Below are 17,746 nucleotides of genomic sequence, written 5' to 3' on the forward strand. Positions count from 1 at the left end.
GCTTTGTGGTTGTATGGACAACTATATCTCTGGAAAGATAACCAAGAAACTGGTTGTATCTGGGAGGGTAACTGTGAGCCAGGGCTGAAAGGCAGCTTGTATCTTCACTGTGGATTTATTTTTCCGTTTACAATTTTTCAAAATAATGCTTTTTAATGCTGCACCAGGCATACTTGTATGTACACGCTGGCATGCTTGTTTTGTGTTTAAGTGAATTCCTTGCAGCTAGCAGTAGCAGACAGGGCACTGAATCAGCCGTCTTTAACCCATGATCCCCAGTGATGAGAGTTCCAGGAAAAGAGCCTCAGGTGCAGCCTTGACATCTATGGAGAAGGGTGTGCCTTCAGGGCCACCGCTAGGTGCCTGCTGTGAATCACCACATCTGTTGACAGCACAACTTTCCATTCCTTAGAGCAGTGGTTCCCAATGTGGGGCACATGCCCCACAGGGGGCAATTTGATTTTTAAGGGGGGGGTGGGCAATTCAAGAATGAGTTATTAACAGTGAATTTTTTGCATTTCTTATGGTTCTAGGGGCCTCATATACAGTATAACTATATATATAAAAGCCTAAGCGACTGGCCAGGCGGTAGCTATGATGCACATTGACCACCAGGAAGCAGATGCTCAATACAGGAGCAAAAACCACAGGCATGGAAACATGGAACAGACTGATGAATCTCAGAGGGGAGAGGGGAAAGGGGAGGGAGGGAAGAGATTAACCAAAGATCTTATATGCATACTAGAGGCCCAGTGGGGTCCCTCGGCCTGGCTTGCTGGGATCAGGCCAAAACTGGCTCTCCGACATCCCCCAAGGGGTCATGGATGGTGAGAGGGTGCAGGCCAGGCCAAGGGACTCCACTGGTGCGCGAATCCGTGCACCGGGCCGCTAGTAAATATATATTGTGACATATTTATGCATTTCAGTTCTCTATCATATGTTTTGAAACTTTATTTGCTATTTTTTCATATCACTTCATATCATTTTTTTAAACAATTTCTTAGTGATTTCTTCCTCAGTACTTCAACTATCCTTTCATTCTTTTATTTTTCTCTTTTGTGGATGCTATGTTCTTTGGAAGCTTGTTTAGACCAAGTTAATGGACTTTTAGGCTTCCTCCATGTGAATAGGAGTTCACTTTTTGAATACAGTAATAAGAATTATGTGTCACGGGGGGAGGGGTGGTAATCAGGATTTTAGAGATGTTTAGGTGGGGCATGGCCAAGAAAAGGTTGGGAGCCACTGCTTTAGAGGAATGTATTAATTTCACTATCTCACAGTTAAGTTTAAGATTGAATGTGATAAACACGATCCAATGAGCTCAAGGGAGGCCAGCTAGCAAATGCAATCATTTTACAGCTGTTTCTCAAAGTTGTAAATTCATTTGAGAATTTCCTTTTCTTGGAGATATTAGCATAAATGAATATTTGCATTTCTGGATCTTGGATAAGAAATGTATATTAAAACCAGTCCTAACTGTGGAAATCCAAACATATGTTCCTTTTCAAATGGTATAATTTAGATAGAAACAATTTAGAAACAGCTAGCTTGGTAATTAGAGAATTCACAGATATAATTCATTAAATCGCTTATATTTATATACATACAACCTCACCTAAACTTCCTAGAAGAAAAAGAGGCATTCTTCCTAAGAAGCTTATTTAGTATTTCTCCATCAGTATTTGGTTAGAATTCCCCACCACAGTCTAAAAAGCCCATCTGCAATGCCACCTTGATCTAGGCCATGCACTCCTAACCCTCTTCCCTCCTTTGGTCTCCTGTCCATCTTCCAAGCTGGAGCCCTGCTGCTCACTGCTCTCCTGTGGATTACCGGGGCGTTCCATTCTCAGTCAGAGGCTCTCAGAGCTGGCGGAAGACGTTTTCTAACCCAATGCTTATCCAGTGCTCAAAACATCTTGCCACATGTTACCACCGACAGAGAGCTCCTTACTTGGAACAGCCTGAGCTCTTTTTAAACAGCCCTGACTGTGGGGAAGTTCTGTAGAGAGTGAGCCAACGTTCATCTCTCTATAGTTGTCACCTACTGATCTGACGTCCATCCCTTTGTGGTCACAGAGCAATGGTGATAGACGTTGTCAGTCAAGTACAAAGTCAGCCCTGTTCCACTGTTTCTTCTCCAGGCTAAACACTCTGGTCCCTTCCCCTGCTCTTGCACAGGGTTTGGGACCCCTCTCCACCCAGGTCTTTCTGAATGACTGATACTTATCTCTATTCTTCTTCTTCTCAGACAAGAAAGAACCCACCAAAATGGATTTTTCTATTCTGCGGGGGTGGGGGGGGGCATGTTTCTTGGGAAATGATCCAACATTTTGGCAGTAACACAGGGTTCAGTGCTCGCTTTGGCAGCACATCTACTAAAGTTGGAACGATATAGAGATTAGCATGGCCCCTGCACAAGGATGACATGCAAATTTGTGAAGCGTTCCATATTAAAAACACACACACACACACACACACACACACAGGGTTCACTCATTGATTTCATTATCCACTAAAATTCTAAAGTCGTGCACACTTACAGCTAAGGCACTTCTTCCCTTCCCACGGTAGGTTTCTAGACCATGAGCCCTACCTTGTCCTCATCCTCATTAGATTTCACCCTCTTCAATGAGACCCGCGGATCTAATGCTGTGGAGCTGGTGTGTCAGCACCGCTCCACACGTTCTCCTCTGGCTTCGCGCCATCCAGTTTGGGAAGCCTGCCTTCAATGGCCAAATTCAACAGCCAGTTCATCCAGGTCGCGGGTAAAACCTGGAGCAGCCCCAGAAGGTCACGCACTTCCCCAGGCGCCATCCAGGCTCACCCGGCAGCCAGCGCTGCCTTTCCATCGGTTCTGTGCTATCACAGCCAAATCGCCATTTCCAGCTTTTTTTTGCCTGCCATTTTAATTTCCAATTCTCTTCTCATTTTTCTATCAGAGGGCAAGTGGAATTTGGGTCACAACAAGTCTAAACATTTACCTATGAGATGAATAATAACTAAATTGTTTAAAAGTATTAAATTGGCTCTATAATATGGTATTGAAATTCTAAAAATCAATTATTTTACTATCAACATAGACTACGTAGATGTGTAATGAATTCTTTTGAGTTTATTTAGCATACTAACAAACTACTCTCTCCAGTGTACTTGACTTAAAAGGGTTAAGTTCATTATGACCCTGAACATGCATGGCTGCTAACGATCCTTTCTCTGGTAGCAAACTACTTCAGGTCAGCGGTCAGTTGAATCCACAGGCCTGAGATCTGCTCATGGACCATGTGCACTACCATAGGAGACGGAGGCCAGTCTGTGAGGGAGGGACGTCCCCAGAACACTCCTGGCTGTTCCGGACACTGGACTGCCTCGGAGGCTGCGTGGGCAGCGCAGAGAGGTCTGGATGTGAAGTCCGTTCTTTTGCTCCGTGGACTTAGGAAATTTATGTACACTCTGGGCCTCAGTATTTCCTTTGTGGAATAAAAACAATATTTAACCTGCTTCACAGGGTGGATAAAAAGATATTAAATAAAATTAATGAAATGATGAATGACTCAAGACTGTAGTAGGTAATAATTAAATGTTGGTTTCTTTCTAATTCACAGATATATGTGACATTAATAATACTAATGTTGTCCTAATAGTCATGGGGATGTAAAGTACAGGATAGGGAATACAGTCAGTTATATTATAATAACAGTACATATGATGCCAGGTGAATACTTGAATTATCAGGGTGATCACTTTGTAAATTGTGTAACTGTCTACCATAGCGCTATAGCCTGAAACTAATGTAAAATAATATTTGGCAACTGTAATTAAAAAATAACATTAAAAATGTATAATAATATTGTCCTGTTCAGAGTTAACCTTCAATGAATGAGAGAGCTAACAGGAGAGAGGGACTGCTTTGTGTGTATGCATGCACGTCGTGAAAATAATAGCTAAAAGAAATCTAAAAAACCCATTTGAATTTATAGAATATTCGTATTTTTAAAAGCTTACCTCAAATTCTCATTGTTCAATATTTGTCTAGTATTTTAATCTTAGGGGATTTAATGAAATATTTTAGACTAACATTTTAATACCTTTCTACTTGCGATGTGCATCAAGGATTAGTGCCAGAGGTATCCCCAAGGAACTTGCTAGAAAGGCATCAAAATCTACATTTTCACAAGGCCCTCAGCTGATTTGTACCAATGCTGAAGTTTGCGAATAACTGGATTAACAGAGCATATCCTCTCTCGAGTTAACTTTTGTGTGTTTTCTGTTCTTCTATATAATACTTGGAATGGTATTTAACAACTAGGCTTTTAATTAACAACATCCTTTTTAGTTAACGATATACTTTTTCTTCACATATTGTCCCTTTCATTTCTAAATCTAGAAGCAGAAATATAAAAAGAAGTCAAACTCCTCATCCTTTCATTAAGTTGACATCATCTATAAAAGATTCAATTACTGAGGGGAGGGGAAAAAGCAACAATATGTAGCTTTGCTTCCTGGAACAAGACAACAAAACATCTTGCAAGTACTAAAACTTTAGATTAGTAGGAAGTGTGCAATTTAAAAGCCTGTTAATTTTCCAAGGAACTATGTCTAAATCCAACTTACTATAAGAATATTCTTTAGTGGAATAAATAATGGTCATTATAACTAACTTCTCCAGCATCCAAGTTAGATTGACATTTTTTCCAGAGAGGTATTCACAACTTCACAGAAATTTCAGGCTCCTTCAACTATGTCTCAAATCTTAAAAAAGTGAAAAACTGCATGATTGAGAAAACAACCAAGAACTACTACCATGGCTGATGTACTTCTTTTATGCTTGGGAATGGGGCACGACAGGTAAATTGAAAATTATAAGTTAGAATAAGCCCACGTGTTTTCTTTACCAAGCCTTTTAGTGAGCTACCCGCCTTCCCATAATTCTAGTTGACAGCTAACAAACGGACTATGAATGCTGGACAAGATCTCTCCTTACCTTCTTAGAGATGTTACAGTGCACTTGACTAGCAGAACTGGGCCTTCCAAGGGGATCAACCTGAAATGAGTCCTAGAGTAAAACTGGGCTTACCTGCTGGGTCCCTCACTGGTTCCCAGTGCAAGTCACTGTCTTTCTCCCTGATCCATCCACAAAGCCCATGGTCAAAACTGCAGCTATGAATCAGCACACCTGCAAGGAAATGACCAGAAAGGCGAGTAAACCACAAATGAACAACAGAAATGCACTTGTTAACAAGGTTATCAGTACAAGTGTTCTCTCCTATCCACACTTCACTAACCCACCAGAACTTCTCTCCAGGAGATCAAAAGGGAATCACACGAATCCCTTCTCAGCACAATTGTGCCTGTGTGCTCAACAGTAAAAACACAGCACACAAGTGTTGCCAATTACGACCTTTTACATCATCACTTAAAAATATGATCTCCTCCTCATCCTATCCTATATAATAAAGAGCTAATATGCAAATGGTCGTCACACCCTCATGTCACACCCTCACGCCATAACTGCTCAGACCAACACTGGGGAGAGAGACATGGGGACCAGCCAGCCTGCCCCGTGCTGTCAGGTGCCAGCGGCTGCACCTGTGCCTGTGGATCAGGAGAGAGACAAGCCACCCTCCCCGTGGTCCCGGGCGTCTGCAGCTGTGGCCCGGGTGAAGCCGCCCGCCCACAGTCCCTGCAGCTGCGGCCAGCCTGGGAGAAGCCGGCCCAGGTCCTGGGTGCCTGCGGCCAGCGAAGAGGGTACAGGCTGGGCTGAGGGACTCCCCACCCCCATGCACAAATTTCATGCACTGGGCCTCTAGCACTTTATATTAATGTAAATTAATATGTAAATTTTTTTCAAGATAATGATGACTTGTTCTAGATAATTTGGCTCAGTGGATAAAACATTGGCCTACAGACTGAAGGGTCCTGGGTTTGATTCCTGTCAAGAGCATGTACCTTGGTTGCAGGCTCAATCCCTGATCCTGGTCAGGGCGTATGTGGGACGCAACCAATCAATGTGTCTCTCTGACTGTCTCTCCCCCTCCCTTACACTCTCTCTAAAAAAATCAATGGAAAAATATTCTAGGGTGAGGATTAACAACAACAACAAAAAGATAATGATGACTCAATTACTTGTGCCCAACTGATAAAACAGCAAACCAAGTTGAAAAAAAAGATCTATAATTTTCCTAGGTGTAACCTTACAATCTGTGATTTAAAAATTATTTTCATGAAATGGAGGAAAACAATAAAATGTCATTATAACTGTAGTAAGAATATAAGTGTCTTGGGGTGGTAAATACACCATACAATATACAGATGATCGGTTGTAGAATTGTACACCTGAAACCCATATAATTTTATTAACTAATGTCAGCCCAATAAATTCAATTTTAAATAAAATAAGCATCTACCTGGATCATCCTTTGCTTCATCATCTGCACTGACTCCTCTTTCAATTTCAAATATTTCAAACAAGTCATTTGAAGGATGCCGTGGAACTGTAAGAGAGAGAGAGGTTTTGAGAAAAGGGCAGTGCCTTTCACAAGGGGCAGGGGAGAAAGACCTGGGCATCCACTCATCTGGAAGATCCCAAAACTTTTCATTACACTTCACGTGAACATCCAGGAAGTGTGTTCTGCAGTGATGTATACGGTAACATTTATCTGTGTACAAATAAAAACTGGTTTTCACAAGTTTTTAAATTTCAACAAAGAAACACATGAAAAGGTTTTCAGCTGGAAGATACATTTTAAAAGAGCTACTGATTTCGAGTAACATATTCATCTCCATGAATTCAAAACTGTGCCTCTATAGAAGATACACTGTGAACACATGGACATGCCAGCCCCAGGGGTGAGTGGTTTGGTTTTCTAACCACAGCGCCCACTCCCCTCCATGAGCTCCGCACACTGGTACAGGCTCATCTGGATTTCTTACCAGGGCTGGCCTTGCTGAGGCAGGGGCCCTGGCTCCTTTAAGATCAAATCCAAAGGCCTTGGTGCAGCATTCTCAGCTCCCTCTCCCCCCACCCGACCCCACAGTGCCCAAACATGCCATTCATTTTCAGTCTCTGACTCTGTCGAGAGCTTGGGAGGCTCTTCCTGCTAATTAACCTGCCAAACTTTCTTCTTCCTTCATTGCCCGTGTAAATATCTTCCATCATTGCCCAGAGTAAATATCGTATTCCCCCTCCTGCCTCCCCCCCTCCCCCCGCTGTAGTTCAGACTCCTGTTTTTACACCTCTATTCCATTTTTTCATAGACTTGCAGTTATTTACACACACACACACACACACACACACACACACACACAGACACACATGTGTGTGTCTGTCCCTCTGCTAGTCTCTAAGGTCCTGGAGGACATCAGTCATGTCTTATTCATGCGGCATTTCCGGGGCCTGACCTGCTGACAGGCACTCAGTGTTTACTGAACAAATGTGAAGATCTTGTCAAGAAACCCATGCACTCTATCAACCCTTTTCCTCACTGAAACACGTGGGTCAGAGCTTAATTATCCACTTGTAAAAACATGGATTCATTTAAGCAATTAGTTGCTTGTTCTTTTAACGTGTATTTGATTACCACCCATATGCCAAGCACTGTGGGAGGCCAAGCAGACAGGGAGAGAGGGGTGGGCCAGTTCAACAAGGACCTGGCCCTCATGGAGCCTGCACTCGAATGAGAGAGGCAGACAAACTCGAAGACCAAGGAATACCACAATTTTCAGTGTTGAGAAGGGCCAGGAAGGAAAACACTCGATGATGTCATGGAGAGTGACAGGTGGGAAAGGGAGTGGGAATGGGGGTGGTGGTGGAGGGGAATTCTTGGCCAAAGACCAGAGAATACTCCCTGTTCTTTGGCAGAATTTAAATTAATTAGCTCTATTTTTATAAGGCAGGGAGTGAAAGATGTAGAACACCAAGGAACACACGTTAGTCAAAAGGGTTCTTTTTTGACAACGTTCCTATTATTTTTAGCAAGAATTTTAAAAATTAATAATCTCATAATATTTACACTAATTTCCTAAAAGCTTATTGCTTTGATTTTTTGCCCTGTTTGTTTCAAAAGACAGACAGTAAAGCCCCTCACCTCCTGCCTCACACACTCACATATAAGCAGCCCGTGAAGAATAAAGAAGAGAAGCTAGTTCACAGACAAGCTCTTAGGGATATTACCTGATCACAGGTGCTCTGGGGTGAGGCAAATGCCCTCCCTCTTTCACACCCAGATGACTGACAGCAATGACATCCAATTATAACTTTCCTTTCCTTGTTGAGGCTCTGAGAAGGAGACTGTCTACTAGAAATACTACAAAACTGTAGGCAATCACACTTCCATTTCTCATGACAGAGAAAGTTAGAAAAACTCTATTAGGACCATCATTTCTTTGTTCCCTTAATCTTGTTGTAACTTATACAAATTATCTCTGGATTGGAATAGCTCCAATCTTAAGGTACCATATTTTAGGGGCATTCTGCTAGCTTGTCAGCTCCCTTTTTTCCAGATGAAGGACTGTAAGGTGGCAAGAAGTCGAGGTGGACGGGGGAGGACCACTCCGAGGTTTCCTGGTGCAGGAGGACTGCTTTACGAAGGGGGATCAAGGAGGTCCTCTCTGAGGAAGCACCCTTTGCATGGAGAGAGGAAGAACATGGAACCTTCCAAGCAAAGTATTGGAGTAGGAGAAGAGGGAGCATTTCAGGCCTCAAGTACAAAGAAAGCGCTAGAACAGTTGGAGCAAGGCGTTTGCAGTGGCTAGTGGATGCTGAGAGACAGAGAAAGCGGCAGAAGAGAAAGGAAAGGACCAGATCACACATTTGGAAAACAGCAACCCAGAGAATTAGTCATCCAACAACTTGCTCAATGTCAGATGCTCCATTAGTATCTTAAGCACTGGGTTTCCAAGAGCTATTCAATTCCGCAGCGGCTGATCATACACACCTTTATTTTCAATCACTGGGAAACGTTCCAAGGAATTTGGAGATCTGAAGTGCCCGGCAGCTATGAGTTCTTACCACGGCGTGAGCTCTGCTCTGTAACTCTGCCACAGTATTCAACCCTCCTTCCTCACACACCGCAGTCTGGACTGCTAACAGCGTCCCACTGCTGTGCCAAGAGAAGGCACACCATCCATTTCATTCCCTGGTATAGTTTACCGTTTTATGTGAATACACTAAGGGAAACAAGCAGTGAGGGGAAAATCAAGCAGTAGGATCTCAACTACGTACAAGAGAAAGGAGGGAACAAACCAAAAATTTGGACTAGAAAAAAAATGGTAAACAATACACCCATATGCTAATCGTGGTGGTCTGATTATTGGAAAGAAAAGATATTTTCTCATTTGTTGGTTTGCAATTCTAAATTTTTAAGGTTGTTTATAAAATGAATTTCTACTATGAAAAAAACTTACCTAAAACATTGAAAGGAAGAAGACGTCTATGAGAACACACATACAGACCTGACCCCATGGCAATTATATCTGTTACTTGTGTTTTGTCTGCTTAGGGGACTCTGAACAGAGTCTTCATACCTGTTGTTGAATATGAGGCTATGAAATTGAAATGCATTTGTGTAATTTAAACATATTCTTTGGTTTAGAGAGCTAGTGTAATCACTGCAGAAAATGATAATTAAAATAAATGACTAGCCATGCCCAAAGCACAAAGTATAACCAGGAGAGATGCGAATACATGATTTTCCTAATTATCCTTCCCTGCATCATATTTGGGCTAACAGTCAACTGAAATATATATAAACAAATATCAACTCTTTTCTGCAGCTGAACCATTCATCTCAAAACTAGAATGGTATCATTTTAGAGGTAGAAAAGGATAAGAGAAATCCAACAACACCATTCCTCTAGCATCTTTTCGTCCATCCTCCCCCCTCTATTCCATCCACATGCTAATGCAATCAATCAAGGAAGTGAGCATCCACTGGGTCCCCGGTGCTGGGCTAAGAGCTTGTTGTGAAGTAAAGAGCATGCTTTTGCCTTCAGAGGATCTAACCATTTCCCCAGGTAATGAGTGCTTTAAAAGTGAGGTAGAGGGAGCTATGTGAGCATGGGGGTGAAGAGAAAGGGGGATAGCAGGTGGAGGACGGATGCATGAACACCTCTGAGAGGTGATGCCTCTACCGGGGCATGAAGGATGAGTTCCTGTGAGCTGGCACCCTAAAGAATGAAGGGGTGTGGGACCGAATGCTCATTAGAACTGGAGTGCTCACAGGGGAAGGATACCACATGAATGAAGCTGGAGATGCAGGCAGACTGTGCAGGGCCTTTTAAAGCTCCGTAAAGATTTTGGACTGTATTCTGGTAGAAACCGGGAGCCTCTGGAAGGCTTTAACACAGGAGTGCCAAGATGAGGGCCACCATTCTGGCTGCAGCATGTGGAACGCACAGGAGAGGATGTCAGAGGGCAGTCAACGTTTTCCTTCCCTTGGTCAATGTTCCACCGACACAAAATACCCCATGCCCATTGCTGCTTACAACCTTGTGTTTGAACTAAAAGAAAGGAGGTGTCCAGGCCCGGGAGGAAGGAGCCAGGTGGATAAAGACCTGACGGGACAGGGTTTAGGGGCCCAGGATGCTTCCCTAACGCCTGGGGGGCCCCTGGAGCCTGTGAGGATGGACCACACAAATTAGCAGGAAACTTCTTAAAAAGAAAGTCTGACCTAGTGTTTCTATTAAACATATTTTCCCCATGAATATGATAATTTTAATATATAACCCAAGTTCATAAATGAGGTCTCCCAGAGTCATTTTGTATATTTTACCCAAAAAGCACTTAGAGTAAGCACAGTGGAGTAAGTGTAAATATTATCACACACACCTCCCATGGCCAGCCCTCTCCCAAAGGGTAACTACAACAAAGTGTAAACAATAGTTAGTAAAGGTAGGTTTGCAAATTCTGTTTAGTGCTTGGGTGGCTCCCCTGACATGACCCAGGCTGCTTCTGGCATTTGTTGAACTAAAAGTTTCAAGATAATAATGTCTTAAATTCTACGCTTGGAGGTTTAGTTCATTGAAGGAGAATGGCGCACACAGAACTTTTCTAATGGGAAAACCTGGGGAGTTTTAAAGTCTACAGTGTGGGGTGAATGACAAGGATTTTATGGGGCAGCCCCTTCTCTCCTCCCCTCCCCTCTCCTCTTCTCCCTTCTCCTCTCCTGCCTCACCTCGCCCCTCTCTCCCCAACCCCTTCCCCCCACCCCAATCTGCATTACAGTTTTAAATGACCAGTAAGAAGCAAACAAAAGGATTGGGAACAAGTTTCTAAAATTTCCTTAACCACTTTAGAGAAAATTCTTTGCTACCTCCTGATTACAAGGAAGAGAGAGGGTTGCTGGGCTCCACAGAAATAAGTTCTTGTTTGCCAGAGCTTTCATGCCACAGGAAGAATCTAAGAAGGGGAAAGGTACATAGCAGAGCTGGGAAAATTAAATCTCTGGTGAAAGGTGGAACACAGACACAGCTACTCAATAATAAGCCCAGTTTTGGTGACTCACCTATTTCTCCTTTAATCAAGTTTCAGAACAACTTCAACACTGCCCACGGGAAGGAACAGGTCTGAAAGATGGTTCCTCTGCAGGTGTGACCACACGGATGGTAATACAACTTTTTTAGATTGAAAGCACTTCACAGGTTTTGTTCTCTTTCTCTCTCTAAGCCAAAGGAACCCCTAAAAGTTAGGCTCTGTCAGGACTGAGTCCCACACACCTGGACCCCAACTGATGTGCTGGGACCTGGGCAGCATGATCACCTGGGGGGGGTCACAGAAGCCCATGGACTGTGGGGGACAGGTGTCAATGCCCTCAAGCCAAATAATCACGTTAAAGGAAGAAAGGGAGCTTTTATTTCTGATATTTGTTAGACACATCATGTAAATTTCCCTTGTAGACCTTGTCTCTGAAAAGCCTATTTGCACAGCAAAGCAGTTGAGGCAAGACTGTTTCTAACATTACAACTGTTCAACCAGGTACTAACACACCTAAACAAAACAGGAGAGTCCAATTATTTGGCCACAAGAAAGAATATATAAAGTCTCAGCTTTCTATTTTCATTTTCTCTTCTCACCTAATAGCCTGCACTTGCAGATCAACTTGTTTCAAAGGGACCCGGTTAGCCAAAAATAACATTAAAATTGTAATGAACCATAACAGAAAGCATCAGAAAAATATAAACATTGAGGGCCAGAACACAAAATGGGGCTGCATTTTTCTGAGTTAAGTAGGCAATGCTATCATTACCATATAAATGAATTCATTTAAAAAAATCTGATTTCTGCCTTTGGTCACATTCACCAAGGACTCAATTTATACTTTCCAGAGAAAACTATTTTTTTTTCTTCACCAGCTGCCATAGGATCCAATTAAAATATAAATCAAACATCTTGAAAGCTTTCAGAATTCACAGCACCAGATCCTGACCTGTAAACATCGACAACTCACTCCTCTAAAACACTAGCAGAAACATCATCTTCAGGGGATGTTAGGCATCTCCTCGAGGTCTCTGTAGGCCTTGCTGTTTACTAGAAACCAAACTAGCTTGAAGACCTCTTCACCCCTCGGCAGAAACAATCTTTTTACTCATCACCACAGAGAATCAGAAAAGAGACCATATTTCCATGACTGAGAACAATGTGATCACAGCAGCCACACACTCAGCTCTGTTGACGGGAAATGAGAGAAAGAACCTGTGCACAGCTCGCAGCAAAGCAGCACTCAGGCAAGAAGGAAACACTCTTCTTCCTCCTGCAGGACACCTGGAATGTCAGCACAGCCTCCTGATCTGGAATAACAGCAACAGTGAGTGTGCTGTGTGCTGTGGCCACTCATAAGGGCACCTGGTCCGTATTACATTATATCCTACTAGAGGCCCAGCTCACAGGATTCGTGCACTGGTGGGGGGTGTGGCCTGTGGGGATAGGCCTGCTGTGGGAGCACTGCTCATCCTGGTCAGCCAGGCAGCTGCTCCCGCTGTGGGAGCACACTGACCACCAGGGAGCAGCTCCTGTGTTGAGCGCCTGCCCCCTGCTCGTCAGTGCATGTCATAGCGGATGGTTGACCAGTCGTTCTGGTCGTTCCACCATTTGGTCGCTGGGCTTTTATTATATAGGATAATCTTCATCTGCAACACTTTTCTCCTTGACTTTCCATGAACCAGATGCCTCGTGCTACATTTCAGGCATGGTTGTTGCATTTTAAATGCCCCACATCTGGCTGATTCTGTCTCCATTGAGGACAGGGTTCTGCTGGCCTGGAGCTGCCATTTGGCTCTCAGGGCCCTGCAACTCAAAGTGTGGTCGGCAGTATGACCTGTGAGCTTGCTAGACATGCAGAATCTCAGGTCCTACTACAGCCTCACTGGGTGGGTTTTCATTTTCACAGGATCCCATGTTTCTTGGGCACATAGTGCAGACTGAGCAGTACTTCCCTCCACAGTCTGATGTCGTAAATGTATTAGAGAGATTAGGAATCTACATTTGAGATAAGCATCCTAAGTTACTGTGGTTCAAACAAGCTATACCTACAATAAAAAAAAAAAAATGCTTCCTGGGCCAAGTGATACTGTATTCCTTGCAGTAATCTGAGCTTCTTAGCTAAAACTGGGCAGACCTGACACTCAATTGTAAAATAAAATGTGAAAGGTTAAAAACAGAAGTTTATAAAACCTTTTGTGAATTTTTAAAAACACTGTATTCTAAATAAATTTAGCATGATTAAGAATTAAGAATCTACTGGGGTTCTTTTTAAAAACACACAGCACACTGCTAAAGAGAACAGGATTTGAGTACCACTGGCCCCTCTGCTGAATAATTACTGCTCTGAGGTACAGTGAATAATGACAGTGGGATGAAGGGATTAAAAAACACAGCATATGGATAACAAAAAGATAGTGAAAATCACCCCAATATCACAAACTTGATAGGTCCATGGTTATCATTTTGGGCTCTTTTCTTCCAAACTTTTATATTCATTCCGATAGACATAGGTATGTGTTTTATACCCCAAAGGGGGTCAACGGTATATACAGCCCTGTGTATTCTTTTCACTTAACATTTTTATAACATGGGTATTTTCCCAACTCATTAAATATTTTTCAAACAACATCACTACATATTATTTCATTACCTTGCTAGACTAAAATGTATTTTCCCCTATCTTCCTTTACTTCAGGTTCTACATAAAGTGTTTCTTCTTGACCAGCTGGTGTTGCTTAGTGGTTGAGCGTCGACCTATGAACCAGGAGGTCACAGTTTTGATTCCCTTTCAGGGCTCATGCCCGGGTTTCGGGCTCGGTCCCCAGTAGGGAGTGTGCAGGAGGCAGCCGATCAATGGTTCTCTCTCATCACTGATGTTTCCACCTCTCTCCCCCTTCTCTGAAATCAATAAAAATATATTTTAAGGTATTTCTTCTTTTCTCTGCTGTGGGATAGATCGTATCTGCTCTGATACCAGATTTTTGTCTTTACAACTTTTTAGCAGCCCCTTGCAACGTACCTCTGGTGTCCAGACAGGCATACCACAGATTACATCGGCTTTTCTTGCTCTGTGTCTGCCCAGTACCTTTCTGTCCTCCCAGCTCCACCCCTCCAGCAGGCTCTTCCAGAGGCCATGTCAACCCACTGGCCTCAGAAACTGTGCAAATGAACACCATGGGAGAGGACTCTGCAGGTTTGTGGAGAGTGGTCTCTACACTTCTTAGTGCAGCTCAGCTTGACTTGAAATCGGTGACAATGAACTCTAATCCCAACAGTTATATAATATACATGACATGCCACTCCGAGACAGTCACAATGATCTTTAGCATACTGAGAAGTCCTACAGTTAACAAACCTATTTAAGTTTACTAAACCTAGGATCTCTCAAATTTATTTGACCTCAGAACTTCTTTAGCATACACTTGCTTAATATCCCAGAGAATTAGTGTTCAATCAAACACACTTGGAGAAGCGCTGGTCTGTCCCATACATGAAAGAACAAGAATATCATGTTATCTGGGAACTGTAGAGTTGCCCAGTCAGGCCTACAGGGTGAGCTCTGCAAATGCATCTGATTATAATTCTATTTACACAGTAATTTTAAAGACCTAGGGTCACTCAAGTTGTAATTATTTTAAAAATACATGGAGTGGGTCAGTAGGGGGAAAAGGTGGGCATCTGTAATACTTCCAACAATAAATATTTTTTTAAAACAAGAATACAAGAATATCACTTATAGCTTAGAACAGTGGTTCTCAACCTGTGGGTCGCGACCCCTTTGGGGGTCGAATGACCCTTTCACAGGGGTCGCCTAAGACCATCGGAAAACACATATATAACTACATATTGTTTTTGTGATTAATCACTATGCTTTAATTATGTTCATTTTTGTAACAATGAAAATACATCCTGCATATCAGATATGATTCATAACAGTAGCAAAATTACAGTTATGAAGTAGCAACAAAAATAATTTTATGGTTGGGGGTCACCACAACATGAGGAACTGTATTAAAGGGTCGTGGCATTAGGAAGGTTGAAAACCACTGGCTTAGAGGAATACCAATACACCCTTCCCATTTCTTCCATAGTCTGCTTTGCTTAGTCGTAATTTCTTCTATTATCCATTCAAAAGAATAAAATTACTTTGTTTTGTGCATCGGATTGAAAATCAAAGAAGGAAAAGTGTAAAAATTAATTCCCTGCACTTCTCTAAATCAACTAAATAAAAATGTTCTAACAACTAAAGGAAAAAAAATACATGCTTCATGTTTCATATCACACATAAATGGTTATTTCCTTAATCACATATTATGTAAATGTTCCCCATCATAGTTATTACTATAAAATACAGTAATATAGTATATTTCATAGTAATTAATAACTAACACCTTTACTTGTATTATGTTTGATCCCTGAAACCACTCAATGTGAATGTAAAGCTAAGATTATTAACTCAATTTTACAGATGAGAAAATTGAAATGGAAAGCTTAGTAACTTATCCAAAGTCACTTAATTCATAAATAATAGGGGTGAGAATCAAAACTAGATCTTCTGATTCAGTGTATTCATTGCCTGGCAGTAGTTTAAAACCCTCAGCTTCAAATGCCTCAGCCTTATTTTCATATTCCCTTTCAACGCCTTTTCACTTTTACTCAACATCATGCTTAAAATTGTGAAGTATGTTAGATTTAGACTTTTCTAGATACTGTTTCTTTTCAATGCCTATATTAATCTCTATCAGGATAAGAGAAAGACCATAAGCTGAAATAACTCTGGTGATCTGAGGAGTGATTATCAAATCAACAAGTTAAATTTAGCTAGTACAAGCATATGAAGGATTTACTTTGATTAAAAAATAGAATCTAATATAAAATTCCATTCAACAAATACTTTTGAGCACCTCATGTACCAGAGGCACTGTATGACTGTTTAAGGGGAAAACATCTGGGGGTTAAACAGTTTTAAAAAGGTTCCCCTTGCAATCAGTATTGGGTCAGATCTGACCATTATGTATCTTTGGGCCCCAAAGAGTGTTCCTTCAATACATGGAGTGTGAGGTCAGGTGAGAGTGACCAATTGTGTATCTGACAGTATTGAAGAAAGCTGAGAGATAAATGTAATTTCATGGCTGACAGAGGGATGGGGGGTGAGGGGTTTGGGTGAAAAGGTGAAGGGATTAAGAATCTGTATTGTTAGTTATACAATAGTTAAAGAAATGTAAAGTACAGCATAGGGATTATAGTCAATATTATCATAATAACAATGTATGGAGCCAGATGGGTACTTGGAATATTGGAGGGGATGGGAGGACCACTCTGTAAAGTACATGATTGTCTAACCACTATGTCGTACACCTGAAACTAGTACAGAATAATGTGGAATGTAAACTGAAATTGAAAAAAATACATAAAATTGAATAAATAAATGAAGGTAATAATATCTATTTTTTTTAAAATCCACTGAATAGAATGCCAATCTTCAAAAAGAAGAAAGGGATGGAGGGGAAAAGGGAGGTAGGAAGGGAGCGGGGAAAGGGAAAAAAATACTGGAAGCACAATAAAACGTCTCTCCATAGTATAAAAATAAGTAACAATCAGAAAAGAATACATTTTAAAAATTATTAAAATATAGATTAATGTATTATATTAAACTGGGTTTTGTATGGAAAATTTGATTGTATGATGATAATTTATTTTAGTTTAAAAAGTTCTGAGTGATCAATCTATTCATTGTTCTCTTTGTTCCACAAATAGTGTTGAAGTGCCAATTATGTAGCAGACATTATGCCAGGTTCTGGAAATGTACCAATGAACAAAACAGAAAAAAGATCCTTTTTTTCAAAAGCTTATATTCTAGTAAGGAAAGACAAAATAGACATTATAAATAAGTACACAATACAGTATATTTAAAAGGTGATTTAAAATAAGTACAGTAGAGAGAGATCACTGGTGCTGGTGGTGGTTGGGGAGGTCGCAATGTTGAATGGGAGGGACAGGGTAGCCTCACTGTTAGGTTGAGATTTGTATAAAGAGGAGAGAGATGGGTCCAGCTGATGGCTGAGGGCAGAGAGTTCCAGGAAGAGGGAAGAGCTGGAATCAGAGTCCTCAGCTGGAGAAGTTGAGGAATGGCAGTGAGGAGGCTAGCAGGGAGTGAGGAAGGCAGAGAGTGCCAGGAGATGAGATAGTTTAGGACGTTGTAAGACACTGGCAGGGCTTGAGTTCTTTCTGAACTAAGCGGTGCTAATTCAGAACTGTGAACAGTGATAT

General features: G+C 41.7%; 1 protein-coding gene across 1 annotated transcript in view; it reads right to left on the reverse strand.

Annotated features, from left to right (window-relative positions):
- NPNT (nephronectin) overlaps nt 1–17,746 on the reverse strand; it is a gene marked incomplete at its 5' end in the record, with an annotated part of 85,304 nt that overhangs the window by 6,041 nt on the left and 61,517 nt on the right. Inside the window, 2 exons of the mRNA XM_006778908.2 lie at nt 5,075–5,173; nt 6,405–6,491. Coding sequence (XP_006778971.1) covers nt 5,075–5,173; nt 6,405–6,491 — 186 coding nt within the window. The remainder of the gene's footprint in view (nt 1–5,074; nt 5,174–6,404; nt 6,492–17,746) is intronic.

Source organism: Myotis davidii, unplaced genomic scaffold, assembly GCF_000327345.1.
Source record: "Myotis davidii unplaced genomic scaffold, ASM32734v1 scaffold967, whole genome shotgun sequence".
NCBI lineage: Eukaryota > Metazoa > Chordata > Mammalia > Chiroptera > Vespertilionidae > Myotis > Myotis davidii.